This window comes from Cuculus canorus, chromosome 4 (assembly GCF_017976375.1).
Source record: "Cuculus canorus isolate bCucCan1 chromosome 4, bCucCan1.pri, whole genome shotgun sequence".
In the NCBI taxonomy this organism is placed as follows: Eukaryota; Metazoa; Chordata; class Aves; order Cuculiformes; family Cuculidae; genus Cuculus; species Cuculus canorus.
Genome location: NC_071404.1, coordinates 78,058,472 through 78,080,570, shown reverse-complemented (window position 1 = coordinate 78,080,570; position 22,099 = coordinate 78,058,472). Strand labels below are relative to the sequence as shown.

Sequence of the window (22,099 nt, the reverse complement as noted above, 5' to 3'; positions counted from 1 at the left end):
AACCAAAGGTCAGGATACCACCTCTGGCCTTCTGCAGAGGCAAAAGCACGGAAGGGTTTGTTAAGCTGAATTGCGACGCTGCAAGGAGCCTGTGCTCTGCCACGTTCTTTTAGCTCACACAGATAATAAATAACTGCAGCCACCACGAAACTTCCTCGGTAGAACTGACTCCAGGTGAACCAAACTGTTGAACAAATCACCTGCGAGGGACAAAAAGCCCCAAACCACCACAATGCAAACCCAATGCCTCCGGTTAGGGGACATTAACACATTTTAAAATGTTTCCAATGGAAATCCTTCTCAATGAGAATACTCTTTTAATTGGGGAAAAAAAATACTTCTGTGATTTTTAAAACAAGTTTCCACTTGACAAGTAAAAAACGCTTTATGACATTTAAAGACCCTGTATATTCCTTAATTCAGAGGTGTGCTTTTATCCTAAGTAGTAAACGCAACCGCCTGGTCTGCATACACATTAAACCACACATCTGAGAATGGTGACACAAACACCAGAGAAAAGGGAATACCAGTTTTGTACCCTCCACCATCAAGAACAACGCTGCGTGGTGTTGTGTTTTTTAAGTAGAAGGGAAACCCCAATGGATAAATGCATCGCTGACATGCAATGGGATCCTGCGCAGAGTTAGAACAGTCAACAGCTCTGTGCGGAAAAGCATTTCAAATCCTCAGCTTCTTTTTACCGGGTAACGACAGATGCTTAACAAAGTCCCAGCCCGTGTTTTGGGTTAGTTGTACAAAGCAGCTGTGTGAAAGGACCAGTGACATTAATAACAATCAGTCAGTGCGTACTGGTAAGAAGTGGTGTGTAACACTTTACAGAAAAGACAACACTAGGCCTACAGCACAATTGTCTGTTGTTGCTGGGTGATACGGGAGCCTGCTTGGTTTCTAGAAGGGTACTTCACCGCCCACACTCCTAAGGCCATTCACAAATTCTCCCTGTGTCGTTCCTGTAGCGACTCAGGCCGTTTTATTTCCGCTGATAGCGTGATTATGATGGTCGGTGGCTGTCGGTGCAGGTACGAAGAGTGCGGGGTTGAAAAAAAGCAGGATCTCAAGCAGTTTTAAAATGCAGTTTTGAAATTGTAACTTAGCTGGTAAGAAAAGTCTCCTCCCTTGATGACAGTGCAGATTCTCTTCCATCTCTATACCACTAACAGTTAAACTTGACGCGATCACCTCTCCACGGTGGACAACGCTGGGTAGTGGTAGTTGGTATTAGGTCAGCTCTAACAGTTTATTTTCCAAGCTCACGTGTTAAAGAAAATCTACTAAGATGTCCTGATGAGTGGGGACCTTTCCTCTTCAGTGCCCTGAAAGAAAACAACCGCAACACAAGTTAAACGTGGCACACTGGAAAGCTTCCACGGCAGGGAAGCTGGGTTGCCGAGACTCCAAACAGGAAAGGAAAAAGCTCTTGGCTCCTACTTCTAAGTACGATTTCCTCTAAGAGAACCAGTGCTGCACTAAAAAAGCACCAAAGGGTGGATGGCAGCTTGGGCAAGGACTTCAGCCTCATTGTGGCACCTTATGGATGGTGGGAAGTCACAACTGCTCTGGGAGGGGCATCATGTGGAGAGCTATAGCTACCTGAATTCCTTTTGTTTGCAGGAAAAGCAACAAAAGCAATGCAGAGAAAACATGGAATTTAGGTGTCCCTTTGTCATTTTAATCCATACGTGGTGTTCAAGAACATCCAAGAGAGCTCGTATGAAGCTATAGGTGCGGGGTGGGGCAGGAATGCCTGGGGTAGGAGCCTCAGGCAGTGGTATCAGCAGTCTCAAAAGCTCAAAGGAAGAAGTACCAGTTCTCTCTTGTATAGGACAGGCCCGAGAGTATCTGCTCACGAAACGCTTTGTGGGTACACAGGAAAAAAAAGAATGAAGCCAAGAGAGCCCAAGATCAGTGACTCAAAGCCACCGATTGAAGAGAGGAGGCTGCAGACCTCACTGCCAAAGTGCCACCAGTGTCACTGCACCTCCAGCCCTGCTGGGGACGTAGTGGTAGGGACACCCCTGAGCGAGGCGCATCCCACTAAGACAAATCGTACACAGTGTGGCTGGGTGCTCTGGAAGTAGGCACGAGGGCGCTTTCTCACACCGTTAGAAACTAGGAAACACCACACAAGCAAGACCATACTAAGACCACAGCAACTACAAGGAGAAAACAGCCTACTAGAGTACCCAGTCCATTTTTCTAAGCAAAGGATTCATAATTGGTCTTGTCTGAACCCGACTGCCTTGCCTATTAGGACGAGATTTTTGGCATCAGCTTTCAGCGTGACCAGCAACCTCAATGCCAGCATGTCATTTTGTGACAGAAGTTTTCACAAACACACATACAAACTAGTACTGTCTAGCAGGATAGAACTTCCTGCATGCTGTTGCCCATAAAACTCATTTGTTCTTTTGTCATAAATTTGCATTATGATTCTGAAAAATAATCAGCTGGCACAGGACAACTGGTTCTACTGAGAAGACTGTCAAATTGTCGCTTGCTAAATGGACAGATTTTTCCATCTTGCCCTTTCGGGTGCTCTAGGCAGGCTGATTTTTTATTTATTTTTTTTTTACTACTGTTGGCAAGGGAATTTGGCACAGGAGACAGGACCTGCCTTACCGTGTCTCTTATATTAGCTCCATTCCTTTGTTCTGGTGCGTTTATTCTGAGTCTATTAAAACTTCCCCTCCCTAAAAAGGTCATTTTAAACAAAAACAACATATAAAAATGTTTGTGCGCAGAAAGACAGGAACAGGTAAAATCAATGAAAAGAAAAATCAAATACAGGCAGATGCCCAGTGAACAAGGTCAAATTCAAGTACTACCCACCTCTTCACTGATTCCCCGGGACCTGCACACCAGCACAATAAAAACAACCCCAAAAACAATTCCTAGAGCCATGATTACAAAGGGGATTCCAGTTACAACACTGGCTTCCAGCAGGACATGCTTGAGTTTGTTGGCAGACTCTTCATCAATCAGAACACTCTGTAACAGAGAGAAAAGAGATTTATTTCTGTCCTTCCTTTATATCAGACTGCTTTGCTTTTGTAAAGGGCAAGGAAACAACACTCCCACAACTCTCCACCTTTGCTCCATTGCTTCTTGATATACTGTCCCTCTAAGAACTCAGCTCTCCTCACATGGTCAGAGGGATCATCTGGTCTGCATTTCAAAAGAAAGTAGTGATCTTTAACTCTCAGTTTAGGAATGGAATAATATAGGCCTGGAATAATGCTGTACATCGTCAAAACAAGTTCCCTGGAGTCCTCTCTGAATCCAGTGAATTCTGTGATTCAGGAAGATTCACAAAAAACCCAAACCCTTCAAAAACCAGATATGATCTTGTGAACTCTCGCCTCCTCGCCTGAGCAGCCCTTTTCCTCATGGCCAATACTTTTGAAATTAGAAGAACTATCTCACTGAGAGTGTTTTGCTGGGCTGAACTTCATGCTGTGGTCAACAAGCAGCAGAAGGGTGATAGTTAAGAAACAGCGACAGCTTCCTACCTATTGCAGTGTAAAACAAGAACACTAGGATTGTATTTTCAGGATAGCTTAAAGACAGGATTTTCGCAAGCACAAACGCACCGCGATGCTGCTCAGAAATAACAAAACCAGTTACCTCGTTTATATACATCACTGGGAAAACCAGCGTCCGGATGTTGCCTGTTTCACTGTGTACAAAAACAACAATTAAAAGTCAGGGGTTTGCAACTTTTCAGCTTGAGGGTTTTGAAGGCAGATGAGAACAGAACAATGAACATGGAAACTGTCCCTGAAAATCCTCTGGGCTGTTCCTTTTAGTCGTCAATTTGCACCTCCCTGCTGGAGCAGAACAGTCTCAGTCTCCAGGATGAGGAATAAATTCTGTTTTGGGAGCAATGGCATATTTTGGAACTTGGTGGGGAGAGAAAGAAAGGGATCCTAAGAGGCTCTTTAATAACCGACTGAATGACAGATTTGTGCCAGTGAGCAGGAATGCTAAGCTAAGCCGCTGTCGAAGGTTGCTCATATTTGTAAAACACAGAAACCATTGTCCGAGCAACAAGTGTACAGGAGCAACCATCCCCCTGCAGTGCTTCACACACATGAAACAACAGCTTACTCCTAAGTTGTGTCACTGTAACAGCTCTTGGGCACTAGAAAACAAGGCAATGCTATTCTGAAGAAACACCACTGACTCTGCCAGGAGGATCTGGCAGATAAAATACATGGAACCTGTCCATAACATCTTTTCTTCAATACTGTCTTTGGTCTGCAGAGGGAACTGCAAAATCTACTTGACTTGTGAGAAGAGAGAATACTTCTGCTTCTAACTGAGATTTCACCAGACTTCCCTCCCTCTCACTTGCTTTTGCCAACCAACATTCCACCCCAAACACTGCAGACAAATTTATTGTGAATACCAAATCAGATCGGAGACATCCACTCAGCAGCAGAGAACACTTACAAAAATTCAGGTAGTTTTCTGACATGAACATTGATTTGCATCCGCTTGGCTGCTTGCAGGACAAGCCCTGTCAGCTGCAGAATAAAAGAGATCAGAGTGTCAAAAAAACCCCAGTAAACGTGAAATAATAGGAACTGGGAGAATACAACCTAATATTTACACTGGTGTGGGCTTGCCAAGGCAGAAGACTAACTTAATGTTATTATTTATTTGCCTTCTCCAAGATACTCTTGTAATTCTTACACCAACATTCCAGTCTGTCTCTTAATTACAGAGATGTGAAGGGGCTGCAACAGAGATAAGGGTGCTGCTGTGCTCTGCCGTGCTGTGATGTGCAAACTCACACTTGGGCTACAGAAGGATCCCCTTTCATCCAGATCAGGCTGTGGTTTTGGAAAATGCCACCAGCCGCAGCTGTCTGTTCTGCTTTCTGAGTGCTGTTGGTTGCAAAGACTCTGCAGTCTCAGCCACAAGATTAACCTTTCTTTCTAAAGGGTGTAAACCAGATACAGACCACAGTCCATGGGGGTTTGCAGCCACAGAGGTCACGAGTGGGAAACGCTTCTCTCAGTAACGCCACTACTATAGTGAGAGTTCCAATTAGATGTGCAGGAATATCTTCCTCGTTTGAACAGCAAAATAGTCTGGAGAGTGGGTGGCACAGAGGTCTCTTTATGGTAGTACAAAAAAAGCAGGGTAACAGGAAGAACCTGGCACCAAACCAGATACAGAACAGCACCTGCACTAGACCTTAAGAGAGGAACTATGCGCTTCTCTCCTGCTTTGGCCATACAGAATAGCCTGATGAGCCAGAGCGCTCTGTTTCTCTAATCTAGACAGATCATCATTTCCCTCTTTCCCTCAACCTACATCTGTACGTGTGGATGCAGAGACCAGTGCTGTACTGGTTTCAGCTGGGATAGAATTAATTTTCTTCACAGTAGCTGGTAGTGGGCTCTGTTTTGGAACTGTGATGAAAACAGCATTGATAACAAATGGCTGGGTTTTTTTTGTTGTTTTATTTTATCTTAGTTCTTTGTTTTATTGCTGAGCAGTGCTCACACAGCTGTAAGGCCTTTTCTGTTTATCACACCGCAGCAGGCTGGTGGGGGGCAGGAAGCTGAGAGAGGACACAGCCAGGACAGCTGGGATGTCCAATACCTTAAGACATCATCATTGATAAAAAGCAGGGGAAGAAATTTGCCAGGGCTGCTGTTGCTTGAGGCCTGGCTGGTGGTGACCAATTGATTTTTTTTTTCATGGCTTGTTTTTCTTGCGTTTGTTTCAATTTGTTTCTTTTTAACGTATTAAAGCATCATTATCTCAACCCCAGTTTTCTCACTTTTACCCTTCGGATTATCTCCCCTGTCCTGCTTGGGAGGACTGAGTGAGCAGCTGTGCGGTGCTTAGCTACCTATCGGGGTTGAACCACAAGTGCGACACCATGGACCATCAGCTGCAAGCTCCCTTTATTTCTGACATTTCATGGTGAGAACACCAGCAAGTCTGTAAACCTCCATGAAAGATGTAATCACCACAGTTCTGTATGTCTCCTCTCATGACTCTGTGCTATCCAAAGTTGAGTCCAACATCCACTGAATCTTTATCGACTCGCTCTCTTGATCCACACACCTAGCTTCTCCAGCTTGGGGAAAACAGAGTCAAGATAACACCCAAGTGGTTGGGATGGCAGGGTGAACAGGAAAAGTACCCTAAGAAATATTGCCACCCCTTCATCTCATCATTACCAGTCTCATGGCATCTCTAATTGCACAAGCACAAAGTATTTTAATTCTCGTTACCCAGCAGTTTGCACTACAGGAGCAAATACAAATAGATCCGTTCCAGATAAACCAGTACAGCTTCCCTGCAGTCAGTGGGACTGTGCGGATAAACACCATCCAAGATTGTGACCTAAACCCACGTGCTTGGGTTCATCTATAAAACCCTTTGAAAAAGACTGCACTTACAGGATTGATGTCCAGAAACGTCTCATGATATTCCTTTTTTGGATGCATGCCTTCTATGTCCTTTACATACTTCTCATCTGCTTGGTAAAAATGTGGAGCCGATAGAAATATTGGAGCACCTGGAATGTGAAAACATAGAAAGTCACCACTTGAAAAAGGCGGAGCAGAATCTGAGGAAGTCTTTGAGGACATTAACCCTTCCCACTGTGCAATTTACAGTAAACGGAAAAGTCTGTTCTGGAGCTACAGAATCAACACTGACTCCCTGTCTTCAGAACAAGCAAAATCTACCCTTGTGCAGCATCGCGCGGCTCCACGTCTCAAGCTTGCATTCTGGTCTTTTGCACTGTTTTCATTCAACCACTCGGATGCAACAGCTGGATGAGAGCAGAGAATAAGTGCCCAAGCTGTTCAGCATGGATCCTGGTACTTCCTTCTGATTCGCTAATTTAAATAACTGCTGGAGCAGTCAGCATCTGACAGTATCCCCTCAGACCACTACTGCATTTTACAACCAAACGATCACTTTTTGGTGGCCGAGTTCACTGAGCACAGTCATAACCCTACAGGCCTCACCAAGCTGCACCCCCACGTATTCCAGACAGAAAGGAGAAACGTGTTCTCCACCACTGTCCTTCCAGCCTGCTCCCATCGCCTGGTGACATACCTTGCTTGCAGATGCTGACGTTGAGGACACCAGTGCCAGGGCAGTTTCCTGGCGGCACGCAGAATCCAGCATTGTCTGGGTTAACTGTCGTGTTGGCAAATACCATCGCAGAGGGCACAAAGCGGTAGGTTGGGACGCCTGCAATGGTTCCTGAGCTGTCGTACACCAGGTAGAGAGATCTGCAAGGCAGAAACACCAGACGCAGATTTGTGAATCTTCAGCACGCGCTGCAGATGTCGCTGGGTTGATGCCTCTGTGTCAACCTAAGTTTACAGTAAGCTAGAGGTTTGGTTTAAGCCCGTTCCAATGATCTTCTGTATTAAATTGAATAGGGTTTTATCAGCAAATACACATCTTGTCATCCTGCCACTGCACAGAACAGAAGACCCTGTGCCAGCTGTGCTGCTGCAGGGACACTGATGCCTGCCTTTAGCATTTCAGGGTCTCACTCCGCCACTGCGTGTTGCATGAGACAGTGCCGGTACACGAAAGTGAGAGGCACAAGGAAAGGGACACAACCATGGAAGACCTGAATTTAGTGTAACCATATCTACATCGATTTAAATAGAGAATTTCAGATTGGTTTTGTTCATTACAAACAGGCAAGGGAGGAGACAAGGTGAAACACAAGGAAGGGAACACCAAGATTTTCTGCATCTCGTTGCATATCAAACGGCTTCATGTCAAGTCATGAATCTCTGAGGATGGCAATCTGGGTTCCCCAAAAAAGCAGAGCGCAGAGGAAGATTTTGGAGAAAAGAAGCTTCAGGCAAGGTTCATATAAATTCTACCATTTCCCTCATTACCAGCCTTGCAAGGCAGGCCAGTCTGTCTTTCCCTGCATCTTCCAAATGTTCACTTTATGTTGAAATAGCACTCCCTTAACTTGATGCAGACCGGGTTTTTTTTGATGTAAATCTCACCCTTCATACTATGAATAAATGCAGAACACTCATCTTGTTAAATAAAATCACGGGAGGAAAACCACCAACCTAACATGAAACCTCAAGAGGAATGAGCACAAATATTCTGCTTTAAAGTCTGAGTGACATTTTCTTCTCCTTACCTGCAAAAATCAGAAGAAAAGATATAAATGTTCTCATCTTTGCTGATCAGCGGGTGGAAGGATGTCCCATCTGTCCCATTGATCATGTTACAGGTCTCTGTTGTCCACCAGCTCAATGACCTGAAAAACCAAAAGCAGACAGTAGGGGTTAAAGGAGCTTTGAGCGGTGGTCAGGCGATGGCGGCTCATGGTGTAAGCAAGCGAGAATCAGATCTGCACAGTGCCAAGTCCTCTTGCCTTAGCTCTGCTAACCAAAAAGGAGATTAAAATGGGTTTAAATTGCATCTATAGTTTCTTTAAACTGCTGCCAGGCAAGCGAGAATACATCTGTAAGAGTTACTCCCATATCTGTAACTGCTGGCAGATGGGTCATGGGGGAGGGATGCTTTAGGTAGTTCATCTTCAGCTCCTTGTAACACGCACTGCCCGCTGAAAAAGCGTTAAGATATCCAGGCACAAGGTGTCCCAGCCTCTGCTCCAGATACAGAGCAGCAAGGAAGGGTGGCATCTGGGACTGCCGGCTGTGTAGACGTGAGAATACAGCCTGCACAGGCGGCTGCGATGGGTGTCCTAAAGGAGGAACTGAAGAGAGGGTCACCTCTGCACGAGGCAGTCAAGGATGCAGAGGGGAGTGTTCACAGCTGGCTGCTCTCCAAGGACCGGGGTTGTCTTCCTCTGGTAGTTATGTGACACACACCAGAATACTGGGGGCTGGCCTGGAGCTACAGCTGCTAAGAGCTACCACCATCCTCAGAAAAAAGGAGCCTTGCTTGTAAACAAGGCTTACGCTCATCCAGAACGTGAAAAGGGGCAAGTTTTGATAGAGGCCACACCACACTGAAAAAACTTACTCTTTTCCTTTCCATTCTACAATCCTGGAGAAGTTAAGGTAGCTGGTTTCTCCACTTAGGAAAACATATTCTCCATCATCGGTTCCATTCATCTGCAAACAGACACATGAATTGTTAATGACTCCACTCTTTCTGTAATAGTGGCAGGAGTTTAAGCTGTCACCACTTCACATCCGCCCTAGGAGTGAGGGACCCCCTTGAGGTAAGTGCAGCTCATTAAAATCCACCTTGAAGACAAATGAGGTGGAAGCGAATGGGCAAGATTCTTGCACCTCCCAGTGAAGAAATTATAACATTTATAGGCCTTTCCCCTCCCCACTGAAATTTGCTACCAAAAAAACAGTGCTCAGCAAAAAAATAACAGCACAGGAAGTAACCTGAGCACTGCACATGATCTCCAAGAAACAGGGATTCCCCACAGCCGGAAGGGACATACAACCAGAGACCCCGAGGAAGCCAGTAATGGCTCCAGCGTGGGAATTACACATGATTTCAATCAATTGCTAATGAAATCATTCTAGCAGTTGGCACAACCAGCCCCACAAAGCCCGTGTTATTCAAGTTAGCACAGAACAATAGTGGAGCAGTTCACATCCACATCTGATAAAGGGAAGTCAGATAAAATGCTCCCAGCTGCGCTACCAGCCAAACCGAAGAGGGAACCCCCTTTTGCTATCCCTGCAGCCTATCTCCTTGCCTCAATCCAAGAACATCCTTCTCTGGTGGCTGGCGATGAAAGTCCAGAAACTCTAGCAATGCCATCATTCCCCACCTAAAGCACCAGGAAGTCCTGCATACCAGTTACCTTGTTAAAGAGACCAAATACTGGATCAATCTCAGGATGCAGCAGATGTATGGCTGACAGGAGCCTGTCTTTGTAGCCCCACAGCAATTCGTGAACAGTGTGAACTGTGAACAGGGATTCTTGGTACAGAAGCAGCAGCACCTCTGTGGCAAACTGAAGAGGGGTTGACCTGGTCCACTCCATCGCAGTCTGCCAGGGAATTGGGAAAGGGAGCAGTGGTCAGATTTATTGTAGAGTAAATAGTATCGGCTACATACAAATACAGATCCACAGACTCATTTCGACACTGCACGTCTCAACTGTATTTTCAGTTTATCTCCACTCTTGACAAGTAACGTGCTGGCTAACAGGTTCTTCAGCTTTCCTCCCTGAGGGATGTGATCTTGCAGATTCCCGTTCAGCCTGGCGTGGGCACACAACCAGCTCAGTTCCATGCCACTCACTGCCACAGTCTTAAGAATGGATTTTAAGAGAAATGTGCAAACCCACTTTCCAAATAGCATGACTTTCACAAGTACATTACAGCTGGAGACATGCTTTGAGTTTCACCCTTAGGAAGTTAACGTTTGCATTTCTAAAAGTCATTTTTTTTAAAGGATTTCCCCAAAATGCCAACAACACCAAAATTAATTTGCTTTCTAGCTCACAAGTGATCCTACAACAAGACTTCAAAAAAAAAATGCAAATGAAAGGAATATTTCTTGGGTGAACCAACCTGTAGTTCTTCTGGTGCTGCCTGTTATGGTACATCACAGTCAGAAATCTGACTAGAGATAATACTACAACCCAAATGCCCAGGAAGAATTGTAATTACGACGACTGTTTTGCTTGTCACTTTTAGTAAGCTGGGTTCTATCTACTACTTTATTCAGTGCATTTGAGTATTCTTTCATAAAACGAGACAAGATGTTTTTGGAAATGCTGAGGGAAAAGTAGAAATGAATGTACCCTGTAATTGAAGTCAATTAAACTGGTGTGGGAGTAAAAGGCTTAGTTACACAACCAGCAAGTACCTTAGTACAGTCTAATTTCTTCAGAATGTATGACAAGCTTTAGGCCTGCTTGTTCTCACACTACTCCCGTATCTCCTGTTCTCACACTATCCCTGTATCCCCAGTTCTCACACTATTCCCATATCCCCTGTTCTCACACTATCCCTGTATCCCCAGTTTTCACACTATTCCCGTATACCCTCTTCTTACACTATCCCTGCACGAGACCAAAAATACTCGTCTGGCAAGGCAGGAACATCATAAAATGCCCCACAACAGCCCAAACCAAAACTGAACGCAGTATCTGCACCGGACATAAGCTGTCTCTCTTGTTCTTCAGTTACGTTTACCCACCACAAAGGGACAGAGAAGCTGTCTGAAGCAACAAGCTGCCAGCTGTAAAGTGTATCAGGATGGTTCCCAAGCAGAAATGGAAGAGAGCTCACCACTGCAGGAATATTAACTGTTCTAATCAGGTCCACTTCAGGGTTTCCAACTGACTTCTCAGGGTCAAATACATACGTCTTCGGATTCAGAGCAGACACTTTGGTACCATTATCCAAAAACTGGACATGCACTCTTGGCCTGTATTCTCTGAAAAGCAAGACAGTTTGTTCTCTATTCAAGTCAAACAAGTGCACATAACATTAACTTCAATTAACTTACACTGTTTTAGGGACATAAACGGTAGGATTTTCAGTTCATTAAGGAGTAGATTAATTTTTGTCAGCAACAGAACTCGCTTTTGTGTCAGCATGAGCTTAATCAGACCTCACAGAGCGCCTCCAAAAATGTCACCCTGCATGTTAACTGTACTTTGTATTTTTGCCTCATCTTTAAAAAGCTCCAAGGAAAGAGAACAATTGCAGGCAGCACAGAAGAATATAGAGGCACTACATATGGGACTGACCTTGGAGCACAATTTGAAAACAAAATTTTGCCTCTTTGCTACAGGCAAAACTCACTCCCAGGCAGAACAAGACATAGGCTTCACCTAAGCCCCATTCACCAGGATCTCTCTGCTGGTTTCAGAGTACTTTGCACTAGGACTTCTGGCCTTACGTGTGACACGACCACAGAACAAGCCTCATTTTAGCTCTTCTCCTCTAATTCTCAGGCAGGAAGGCTGACAGAAACTCAACAGGATTGTTGCTGTGAGCTCCTCATGGCCTGGGAGGTTCCTTCTCAGACAAGCAGTCAGACAAGGAGCATAGAACTCAGGATTGCTGACAAACAAGTGTAGTTGGCAAGAAACATCAATTGCTACCTGCTGGCCTGAAGAGGAAGCCAGATCTTAATTACCCTGAAACATACGTCAGAACCATAATTCAGTCCTTCGCCCCTACCATTTTACCAGCAAGAAACACACAATTCTGTAGAACTGCCTGGCTCGGGCTCAAAAGGAGCTATGCGTGTGTCTTCAGCGCACCCAACGAGGGGAATGACAGGTTGTCTCCTTGTGGCCTGAGCCTTTTGAAGTACAGATGAAGTGAAATGCGCTGTATGTCATAAGTCCACATCCACTCCAGAGCTTGTTTACTATCACATTGCTTTGCTTCCTGTGTAAATTTTAAGTCTCAAATGGGAAGGTGAATTATTCTGCAAGACCCTGCGCAATGATGGTTTTCATTCATTTCAGCTCAGATCCTACCCTGGCTGCGCTAGATCCACCCCTGCAGTTTCACACCAAGTTGTATTACTCTGCTTCAATCTTTCACCGTCAAAGCAAACAGGAAAGGCCTGTGAAACCATTCTTGTTAGAAACCAACTGCTTCCAATCTTTCTTACACAAACAGCGTACCTACCACTCTTCAGAATCCCCACCACCCAGGAAGATTTTGGTCCGGCAACACTTCCAGCTTGATTTGGCAAGAGCCTCGAATACAGTGATCTACTTTATACCCTAGGGTTTAAAGGGAAGGGATGGGAAGGGACAGGTGCGAAGTGCCTTCTCTAAAACAGGCCAGAGAAAACCTGAGAAGCCTCTCCAACTCCAAAAGGAAAATATTACTCCTTGACTAGGGATACAGTAGGAGCATCTCAGGTGTTAAAGACAAAAGCTGTAAATGTGTGCAAGACTAGACAATATTCAAGTGTTCTTTGGGACTCAGCAGGCTGGGGCACATAAGCAGCTTGCACTTTATAATTAATTATTTTATATGCTGCAAATTCAGCTTCTAGCATTCAAAAACACAAGCACTACTACATTTGTCAAAACTAGGACTAGCAGGAAGAGCATGTAGGAAGAGAGAGGATTGAGCTGTCCCACCTCTCAGCCTCTCCTCATAAAGGAGGCGCTCCAGCCCTCTGATCATCCTTGTAGCCTCCTCTAGACCAGTTCCAACAGTTTCAAATCCTTCTTATATTGAAGATTCCAGAACTGGACACAATACCCCAGATAAGGTCTCACAAGAGAGGAATAGAGGGGCAGAATCACCTCCCACACCCTGCTGGCCACGCTGCTTTTGATGCAGCCCAGGACACGGTTGGTTTCTGGGCTGCGAGTGTACACTGCTGGCTCATGTCGAGCTTAATGATCCTGTTCATTCTAAGAGCATGAGCCTATGTGGTTTCTCGCAGCTCTGTTCATCTGCCTGACAGAGGATGCCCGGCTGACTCATTATCAGCATTGCACTACAGGGATTTGAAGAAAAGCTTGGGAACTTGAAAGCTTATTTATCTTTCCTCCAGCTCTGCTTGTTTATCTAATATAATGTACTTTGTCAAAGTACCACATGTAGTTTGCCAGGGCTAAACTGACACTGAAATGGAGGTGAGGAAAAAAGAAGGATGGCTGAGGATGAAGCAAAGCCGAGGTGTGAGAGGAAACAAACAGAAAGCTGAGACATGCAGAGACCATAGCTATCACAAAGGCTCACCCTTTTATGCTATAGTATTTTTTTTAAATAGTAACAACCAGGTTCTGATCATTTTGCAGCTCAGGTAAGACAATTCCTCCTGGCCCAGAGACGGCACCCAATCTGAGCGAGCATGTGTGAGCAGAAGTGAGGCTGATGGTGAGAAATCAGCCTTTTTGCTCTGGTTCCCACAAAGCCGTGACTGCAAAGACCATAACACCTTCTGCCACAGGCCTGCTCCTGACTTACAGTGCTGCATGCAACAGAACAGAATGAAGCTCTGAGGGAAAACACATTTGTAAGTGACTTTACAACCCCTTCACGTGCAGGAGACGCAGCCTGTTCACTGTGTAGCCATATCATGCAGAAAGAGAGTTCAAGAGACTGGATAAGCTCCAGCACCACATGTGGCCTCAGCAAGTCCAGCTGTCTATAAAAATGTTAGATTTGTCTGAATCTAAGTAAGTTTCATAGTGAGTGCTGGCTGTAGAAGATCCCTGTAGTACCACTCTCTATCTGGCTTTCCAGCCACATGTTTACCTATGTGAACTGTGCAACTTCAGCTAGGAACTAACTTCTGAGCGAGCACATGAATCACACTTCTATGCAACACTCTCTTCTCCCCAGACTTTCAAACATCACTGTCATAAGTGATGTTTGTCATAAGACAATAAGCCAGGATGCAAACAACTTGGGCTGTGTTTAGCAGCCAAGGAACAGCAGCACACAAACAAAATCTTGTCCCAAATCACTGCAACTGACTGCAGGCTCTCCAAGTGCTGCTCCAGTTGTACCAGCTGGGTGGGCATGACCCTGAATAAACTTCTACTCACACATTAGCAGGTAGGTTTTTCTCCTAGAACAGGATCCCAAGCATTCTGGATCCCACCTTTTGGCTTCCTCACACACAGCAGGTTTATTGAAATATGCAAACAGCGAAATGGCCCTACCGGTAGGTGTACGGCCCTATTTCTTCTACAAGAGGAGTATCGCCTCGAAGCACTTCTAAAGGATTGGTCACGTTAAAAAAGTAGAACTGCATGTAGACTGGTGGAGGAGGGTCCTCCCAAGCTTCAAAGGTTTCCGTGCCATTTTTCAACACTGTTCCCTGAAACAAGAGAAAGACAGAGGAACTGTTAGATGCTGTATGACAACTATATGATACTTATATGCCCTCATAACAAGCACAGGCAACAGGATTTGAGACCCCAATTCTACACCTACAGATATGTTTTACTTTGAAGCACCTCCCTAAGTATCATCAAGATCAGACACGCTACAATGGCTCGCAGCCAGGGCCATACGGTTGTTGGGTTTGTTGTTCCACTTCTCCCCACAAACACTTCTGTCTCACACCCTTACCAGCTATTACGCTGCGATCCTGTTGCATTTCGCACGTCAGCAACCCCCTAACCTAGTGTAGGACACCACAAAACATGCCAACATTACAGGTGAGTGGAACTCAACAGTGGGAGGCCAACAGGTCCTGAGAAAGACCTCTTAGGAGGAACAAGGCCAGAAGAGAAGCTTGGATTCCTTGTGCTATAATTGCTTTCCCTAAGATTGTCGGATTCCAGTACAGCTGTGACAGTCTAATTCCAAAGCCATTAGACTTTGGTTTTCAGCAACGTGTGAGGAAAACCTGGAAGTGACAGAAACTGCTTTCATGTAGGCACACAGGAATCATGCCTTTCGGAGGTCTCTGAATGGAGCAAAGATTCCTCTTCTGTCTTTATTTTCCTCCAGCAATGTGGGCACATGCATCTCATGAGCTGTCGGTCTATTTTGTAACCCGTAAAACGTGGACCTACCTAAGAAAAGCTATAAATTATTTCATGGCAGAAGCACTTCAGTAATTAATTCCTTTACCTACCAGTATACATGTTATAAGGAAAGTCACAACCGCACCTGCATGTAGCTCCATCAGAAACAAATAACACAGGGCTCAAGCCCTCATTTGAGATCAATTTCACCCCAACTGTAAAAGCATCACCATCACTAAAATCAAGGCTTTTTGTATAGTTACAATGTCCTTACTGCTATTGTGGTAGTAAAGAGAAAATTGGCTTGAAGAGAGGAATTTCAGAAATAAGCACAAAGAAAACCACATCTTTGAAAACCATATCACCTCTTGATGGAAGAAGGGGAGGGGGAAAAAATTTCCATCTAAATCGATCTCATCAACACTTGCTCCTTTTACTCTTCAGAGAAAACAAATCAAATATTGTAAGTGCAAGCTGAAAAGCAGGGCAGACCGGACAGCTGCCGTTTCTTGGTGGCTGTTGATGGGGTCTTAACTTTACCAGCCACAGTCAGCTCAGGACTCATTCTTGGCCTTCCCACTTACAGAGCTGTTTCTCTCCATGTAGACTGTAATTTTGAATGATTAGATAAAGAGAAGGCTATTTCAAAGAAAAACTCATTGGCAGGAGCTTGAAATGGCAGTGGTGTTGCAGAATAGCAATGAAAGGCAGCCCAGCTGGTAGCACTTCACAGTTGCAGGCTACTTTCCTCTGCGAACTTCAAACCACGTATTTTGTGTACGTCACAAATATTATAGATTTTAGATGTGTTTCAGGAGCTTTCTGCATTTTCTTGCAACTACCAGCGCCTCCTATGTACCATTTCCTACACAGCCCAATGATTTTGATCCTGTTTCCTTGTGCTCTGTGCCATGGAGGCTCATCTCTGTATTCTGGCACTGCCCTCCTGAAGTTGGTTCGTAGGATCAGTGCAGAAAATCTCCCCAAATCAGACATACCATTTCCATGGTGTCACCATAAAGGGCTGGGAGGGACAGAACGGTGTATTTAGGACACCTACAGATGACTGCAATGGCTTTTTTCTGTATGCAAATAACCACATTACAAAGTCAGAGGTACTGGTGTAGCAAACTACTGATGTCTGCTCCCTTCTCAAGTTGTATAAAGCTCACAGCTCTCAGGTGAATGAAACACGAGTATAAGCTTGACACTGATAAACAGAGGAACTATTGCCTGTCTGGACCTTGACCACCTACATCTAGGAATAGGAACCGTTCCCTAACAACTACCAAGCATATTCAGCACTGACAGGCTGAGAGTTGGGGTTGTTCAGCCTGGAGAAGGCTGTGGTGTGACCTTAGAGCAGCTTCCAGTACTGAAAGAGGCTACAGGAAAGCTGCGGAGGGGCTCTGGATCAGGGAGGGCAGGGGGAGGATGAGGGGGAATGGTTTGAAGCTGAAAGAGGGGAGATTAGGATGAGATCCTAGTAAGAAATGTTTTGTTGTGAGGGAGGTCCTGGCCCAGGTTGCCCAGAGCAGTGGTGGCTGCCCCATCCCTGGAGGTGTTCAAGGCCAGGTTGGATGGGCTTGGAGCCCCTGAGCCAGGCGGAGGTGTCCCTGCAGTGCGTGGAACTGGATGGGCTCTGAGGTCCCTTCCAACCTAAACCACTCTATGATATTCGGGGCACCTATCTATTGCTTAAATGTCTCTCATCTGAGGCAATGAATATGAGAGATTATCACTCTGCCTAAATGTGCAACGTTTAAAAAACAAGTGCAGTCTGGTCACATTCATTCCGATTTTAGGCTCCTGTACAACAGAAGGATCCCACTGTGTAAGGAGGCCATGGCCCCTGTCTCCCTCTCCTGAGCTAGACAAGAAGCTCCCCAACTCCATCTACCAGTGCTAAATGTACCATGAGTTTCTACCACACTCGCTCTATACACACATGCACCAGATCTTTAATAATTCATTTCCATTAATAAGAAGGAAATGAAGGAGCTTTTCCCTAGCAGGTTGGTTTAAAATACAGGCTTGTGAGTTTCTGAAATTTTAAGTGAGCCTCTGGAAGATGGGCTACAGAGCAAAAGAGTAGTAAAACAAAGTCCTCTGGTGTTTTTGTTCCTGGACCTGCATGGCAGCTTTTGGATCTGCCAGAGAAACACTGTGTCTATTTATAGCTCTGTGCAGTGACAGCACCAGTTGTACACCCACATTCAAAGACTCCTGAGCTGGACTCACACTCCCATTCCACTCTCAAATAATAAAATACGGTAAGACCCGTTCTCCTCTTTTTACCCAAATACTGCCAGGGAAATTCGGATCTATCACATGACATTACACAGTCTGGACCTGAGAGAAAAATATGAGCACATATCTTTGAGTAAAGCACATGTCCACGTCCCTCAGCTGCTGTCATTCCAGTTTAGCGCTGCTGACTGCTCCACACCAGAGCAGGGGCTGTTGTTAATTGACTGGGGTTCCTTGTTTGTTGTCAGGGCTTGTGTTCACTGCCAGGCTGGCCAGGCTGTGAGACATGAAATCAGATAACTGCCTTTGATTTAGAATATACATAAGCTACAGCTCCACTGCAGTTATTGCTACTGTTCTGCACAATGCCAGAGAATCAGACCTTTCATCTTGATATTCATATGCAAGAACAAGAGACATAAAGTATTCCGAAGCCTCACGTCAGACACCAGTCCTGCAGGCAGCAGCCTGGAAAGGCCACAGACTCAGAGATCCTGTTTCAAGGAGAAGCAAGGGTGCACCTGCCACACGATCACGACCTAAACCCACCAGACAATACGATCTCCAGCTTTTGCTCAGAAGCAGAGCAGGGATTCTTCTTTCCACGTGGAGCCTGCACTCATTTCAATTGCATCACAGCATCCTTCCCACCGACTTTATTAACCACGCCAGTCCTGAACTTGCAGCTCGCAGTCTTTTATGTCTTGACCAAACTTCACACACAAAAAAATTCAGTATGAGCTTTCCCTTCCAAATGTACCCACTATGGAGTGACAGCAGGGATGGGAAACAGTACTGAATATTTCTGGAACCTACATGAAAAATCAAATAACAGTTTGCTTTCCTCCTGGAACTGCAGAATGTTCTAATTCCAAGACACAGTTTTATGTGTTCATCTATGACAGAATGTAATTGCAACTTTAAGACAAGCAATAGGGTAAGCTCGAGTGGGCTTCTCTGTTCCTGCACCTTGGGAATGCCTCCTCAAAAGCAGCATCTCAACTTTATCCAAGCCTCAACACTAAACTGCGCAGAGAGTGCCAGCATTTCACATTAAACAACAACAGATCAACACATGAACTAAATCAAGGGACAAAACACTTTCCCTATCCTTTTGGGTCCTAAACACTCCAGGCAATCTGGCTCTAGAGACGGCCAGCGGAATTTCAAGGGGTTATAAGATTAAATATTTTCTAGAATTATCAGTGAAAGGCACGGGGCAAAAAGAAACCAGTTGAGGTAAAGGGCTGATTGGCTGTGTTGGAATTAGGTGCATACATCAAAGCTTGTTCTGTTCATAACCTGCACGCTTATGGAAATAAAATATAGAACTATATAGCCAACATATAGCATAAGGAGATATACATATATATAGAGAGAGATATAACTCTCTCACTGCTTGCAGCGAGGAAGGTCTTTCTACTGTGGAAAGCTAATTTATTTCTGTTCATCACAGGCTTTTTGTCCTTATCTGATGGAGTTTCAGGTGCCAGCCCCTGACCACGAACAGGAACTGGACAGGTTGGACCTCTGATCCGGCGTGGCACTCTAATTCCCAAAAAGCCAATAAGACTGGCAAATGAGACAGAGAATGAGCTGACAAGATCTGAATGCCTTCCAGGAAAGACACTCCCTCTATCCTTGTCACTACACATCTGCCAGTGGATTTTCAAGGGGATGGGAAGCCTGACGCCATGTGGATTCCCCACTCCTCCCACACCACCTCTGTATCCAAGAACCCTGCCTCTGGCTTGAAAGGATAAAATACACTGAAAGCTGCCTCATCCTCAGCAGTTCACAGGTCCCGGGTTTGGACACACAGGTGCTTCAGCTGCTCCAATACACCATCTTCCATTTCAGCGGCAGTTGAGACTGCAAAGGCAGCTCTTCCCTGCAGGCCAGCTCCATCTCAAGACCACTGGAGAGCCCTCAAAGGAACACCAACTGTCATAAGGGCAACCTCTTGCCCCTTCGGCAACTCCTCCCATGACAGAGAGGTTGAGGAGGCTAAGAAGGACCGGTGTGCAGAGATAGCATTTCATGTCCAATGCCCTGGACTGCAAAGAGCTGGAAGAGTTCCAGTCTCGCCACATTTCAAAGGCAAATTGAAATTTGTCTATTTGCACAAGATTTTCTAAGCTGTAAACACAGTTACACAAGAGACAGCAGCTTCCTAGACTACAGAGAAATGAGAAAAAGCTCATGTGGGAGAAAGGACACGTGGAAAGCAGTCGAATCAGCAGGGTGACCTGGAGCACATTGCTTTGAGGCTGGCAGCTGTACTTGCACGGTCTGTGCATGTGGCTCCTGGAGAAGGCCAGGAAGGTGTCAGTGGCCAGCACAGGGAGCATGCTTCCATGCAATCCCAATGTACACTAGCACGAGCTGAAAAGCAGTAAGAAGGGAACAACTGAGCTCTGGAAACTTTATCCTGCTTTATGGAAAGCCCTGCTGAGTGAATACCAACTTACTCTTACATAATCAACCATTAAGGGTAAGGAGCGTGTGGCTAAGAGATAATACGCGTAAGGAGGATCACGCCTAATTCCTGACAGCCCTACTCTCTCCCATCAAACCATTTTTTTTTACCCCACTGCTCTTTTAATAAGAGCATGGAGTAGACCCGACACTGGACCTTCTGCTGGAATGCAGAGGATGACAGACCCAAGTCTCAGGAGATGGAACTGTGCGTGCTCATGCAGAGATGCATCAATTTGGCTTGGTTTGCATACAATTTTGCCACGTTAACACTCATCACTTCACTCCTGGCTTTCAGACTGCCTAGAAAAGGTACAGGCTGATGATCAAATGACTTCAGGCTAAACCATCCATTACCTGCTATGCTCCAGCACAGCAGAGGTAAGAACCTGAAAACAGACACTGTAGGAGAACCGATAGGAGCAGATCTTGGACAGCACTCACACACTGCCAGGCTGCACGGCACCTTACCCTATCAGAGCTGGGTTTTTTTTGCTATTCTCTCAAGTTTATAGGTACACCTTGAAATGCCACAAGTTGCTGTAAGCTGCCTGCTAAACTAAATTGATTCAAGTTAAGACAACACAGCTTCTATGTTAGTAAGTTCTTCCTGTCAATACCCCAAAGGAAAGAACAGTAAGTTGGGTAGGATATCCAAGGGGATCAGCAAGCTTTGGTCACCAGTTGTACAATAGCACTGGTCAAACCCCTTCATTCGTTAGCACTTGGTTTCAATGTCAGAATAACAGAGAAGATGACATAACTCATAGCAGGCAGATAAATCATCGCTCATTCACATGTTTCATGGGTATTTTGAGGGAGTTCCTAACAGAGCTGACCCTTCTCACTGGACCACTTGAGAAGTGCCAAGAGCCAGAAGGAGGGAAACAAAAGCCGAGGCAGACCATGAACAGTGAAGGGCCCTCGCATCCATAACAATGCCAGGATGGGAGGCAGTCTTTAACAACAGGGTGAAACCACCACGTGTTTCAGCCCACAGCACCTCTGGCTGTGCTCCAGGGGCAGCAGTAAACGACGCAGAACAAGCTACTGGCTGAAAGCAGCAAGGGCTCTGTCAGAGGGATGGACAAACAGGAGGGGTCCCCAGCTCACCTCACGTGCTGCAGCCCTGGAGAGGGCTCCTCGCTACACCTGCTGCCCCACAGCTGGTAAAGCTACCTCCAGAAAACTGATTTGTATTCGGATTTTACGCAGTGCAGGCTCAGCACAGCCTGAGCTGCACCCCGAGCTGGCTGGAGCAGGGCAGGGGGTCCACAGGACAGCGATGCTCCTGCCCTCTCCCAGCCACAGCCGCTGGAAGGAGGCAGCAGGCAACGCCCCCCCCCCCCCCCCCCCCCCCCCCCCCGCCTCCCTCCCTCCTAGGGTTATTTTGAGAAGGAATAAACCAGCCAGGGAAGGGGGCCGTGCTCTCACCTCCTTCACCTGCAGGTCCACCACGGTCTGGAAGACGTGTGCCACCAGCAGGGAGACGCTGGCGATGAGCAGCGTCATGGCCAGGACCCCCACGGTGACAAGGCACAGCGACTTCATGGCTGCGACTGCTGCTGCTGCTGCCGGGCAGGGACGCGGCCGCCGCCGGGCAGCGCAGGGGCGGGGGGGAGCCTGGCCCCGCCTGCACCGGGAGGAGACACGGGCGGGAGGGACCGGAGCCGCGCTCCCCGTGACAGGGGGCGGCTCGGCAGCCGCTGCGCCTTCGTGCTGAGCCCCCGCTGCGGGGGATGGCGGGGTGGGCTGGGCGGGAGGGCAGAGCCTGCCTTATCCCTGCACTCCCCAATCGAGAGACCCTCCCTCCCAGCAGAGCCCCTCTCCTTGCTGAACAGCAGCTTTAGGTTTCTGCTTGTTCTGCAGAAAACCTCTTAAAGATGTCTGCTGCGTGGAGAGATGTGAGCTACCAGATCCATCCGA

At 46.1% G+C, this 22,099-nt stretch overlaps 1 protein-coding gene across 2 annotated transcripts; it reads right to left on the bottom strand.

Annotated features, from left to right (window-relative positions):
• Positions 1-146: 146 nt before the first annotated feature.
• Positions 147-21,794, bottom strand: SCARB2 (scavenger receptor class B member 2). 2 transcript variants are annotated; one of them, XM_054066038.1, is made up of 13 exons: positions 21,608-21,794; positions 14,633-14,790; positions 11,271-11,418; positions 9,833-10,021; positions 9,028-9,119; positions 8,177-8,296; positions 7,111-7,289; positions 6,444-6,562; positions 4,474-4,547; positions 3,646-3,697; positions 2,851-3,009; positions 2,641-2,711; positions 147-1,334 (listed from the first exon to the last, which is right to left on the bottom strand). In XM_054066038.1, the coding sequence occupies exons 1-12, from the start codon at positions 21,722-21,724 to the stop codon at positions 2,682-2,684; spliced, it is 1,437 nt and encodes a 478-aa protein (XP_053922013.1). In that variant the 5' UTR covers positions 21,725-21,794; the 3' UTR covers positions 147-1,334; positions 2,641-2,681. The 2 variants fall into 2 exon arrangements, with proteins under 2 accessions (XP_053922013.1, XP_053922012.1); XM_054066037.1 differs by lacking the exon at positions 2,641-2,711 and having other exon boundaries at positions 281-1,334; positions 21,608-21,793.
• Between the last annotated feature and the right edge of the window lie 305 nt (positions 21,795-22,099).